This window comes from Penaeus monodon, chromosome 20, assembly GCF_015228065.2.
Source record: "Penaeus monodon isolate SGIC_2016 chromosome 20, NSTDA_Pmon_1, whole genome shotgun sequence".
Lineage (NCBI taxonomy): Eukaryota > Metazoa > Arthropoda > Malacostraca > Decapoda > Penaeidae > Penaeus > Penaeus monodon.
In genome coordinates this window covers 13,156,087-13,157,152 of record NC_051405.1, presented here as the reverse complement: position 1 = coordinate 13,157,152, position 1,066 = coordinate 13,156,087, and the positions used below count along the sequence as shown (strand labels likewise).

The window sequence follows — 1,066 nt, the reverse complement described above, 5'->3', positions numbered from 1 at the left end:
GTGCTACCAGAGCTACGCCGCTCCCTCATACTACTCCAACATGGACTACCTCACTCCCATGTCACACTCACAGATTAACGTACCGGTACGTGTTTCTAACAGACCTTGATATTCAAAACAAAAATTTAGGCTGCCTTTCCCTAATGCGACATTCCAACGAAATAACTCTTGCTGTCCCCATAGATAAAGTACTCTCACCACACCTGCAGTCTCATGCAGAACACTTCAGCTAAGCTCGCCAGTGCCCCGCACAATAATCCGATTAGTCTTACATTCGTCCCTCACAGCAAATAAAATCTACGTGTCCCCTGTACAACACATTTAGGCCCACCAACCGTACATGTGTCCTGCACGACAAAGCCCTGGAGAGCTTTTCTTTCTCGTGCAGCCAAGACCCACGACACAACAGTCTTTACAGTCACGGTCTCTCTTTGCAGGTGAGTTCCATGGCGTCCCTCAACCCCATGGGCGGCGGCGGACAGCAGATGGGCTCGCACTCGTCGGGATCAGGTCTGGGGTCCTCGTCCCTAGTTTCTACGTCTCTAGGAACCTCGTCGCTAGGATCAGCGGGGTCCCTGGGTTCTAGTCAGTCCCTGAGCCCGCGGACCCCACCCACCGTCAACTCCCTCACGCCCCTGCCCCCCGACTGCCTCGAGTACACGGACAAGAACACGGCAGCATGGAAGTCCTATCAGAGTTTCCAAGTCTTGTGAGCTGCAGAAGGTGACGTCTGACCCGAGGCCCTAGAAACGAACTGACGGACTGCCATACTTTACCAGTGAATCAGAAGCAACTTTTGTTTAGTTGTCAAAGCAACAATATTTAGTAGTCCAGAATTCTGCCTGCGTCCTGGTGTTCCCAGCGTGAGAAGGTGAAATAATTGCAATCATCCTGTGTAAAAGACCAACATCTCGCGTCCATGGGAAGAGGCACTGTCAGCGTAGCAGTGGCTGCAGTGCGGGTGCCAGATATAATCATAAACTGACTGATACATTCCAATTTATATTGAAAGCACCATACAAAAGGCTGAGAAACGTGTGTATGTATGTATATGTACTATACAGTA

General features: G+C 50.4%; 1 protein-coding gene across 1 annotated transcript in view; it reads left to right on the top strand.

Moving 5' to 3' along the window:
• Positions 1-1,060, top strand: part of LOC119586044 (homeobox protein OTX2-like) — a gene marked incomplete in the record, with an annotated part of 30,876 nt that extends 29,816 nt beyond the window's left edge. Inside the window, 2 exon segments of the mRNA XM_037934747.1 lie at positions 1-85; positions 438-1,060. Of these exon segments, the coding sequence (XP_037790675.1) occupies positions 1-85; positions 438-713 (361 nt within the window).
• Between the last annotated feature and the right edge of the window lie 6 nt (positions 1,061-1,066).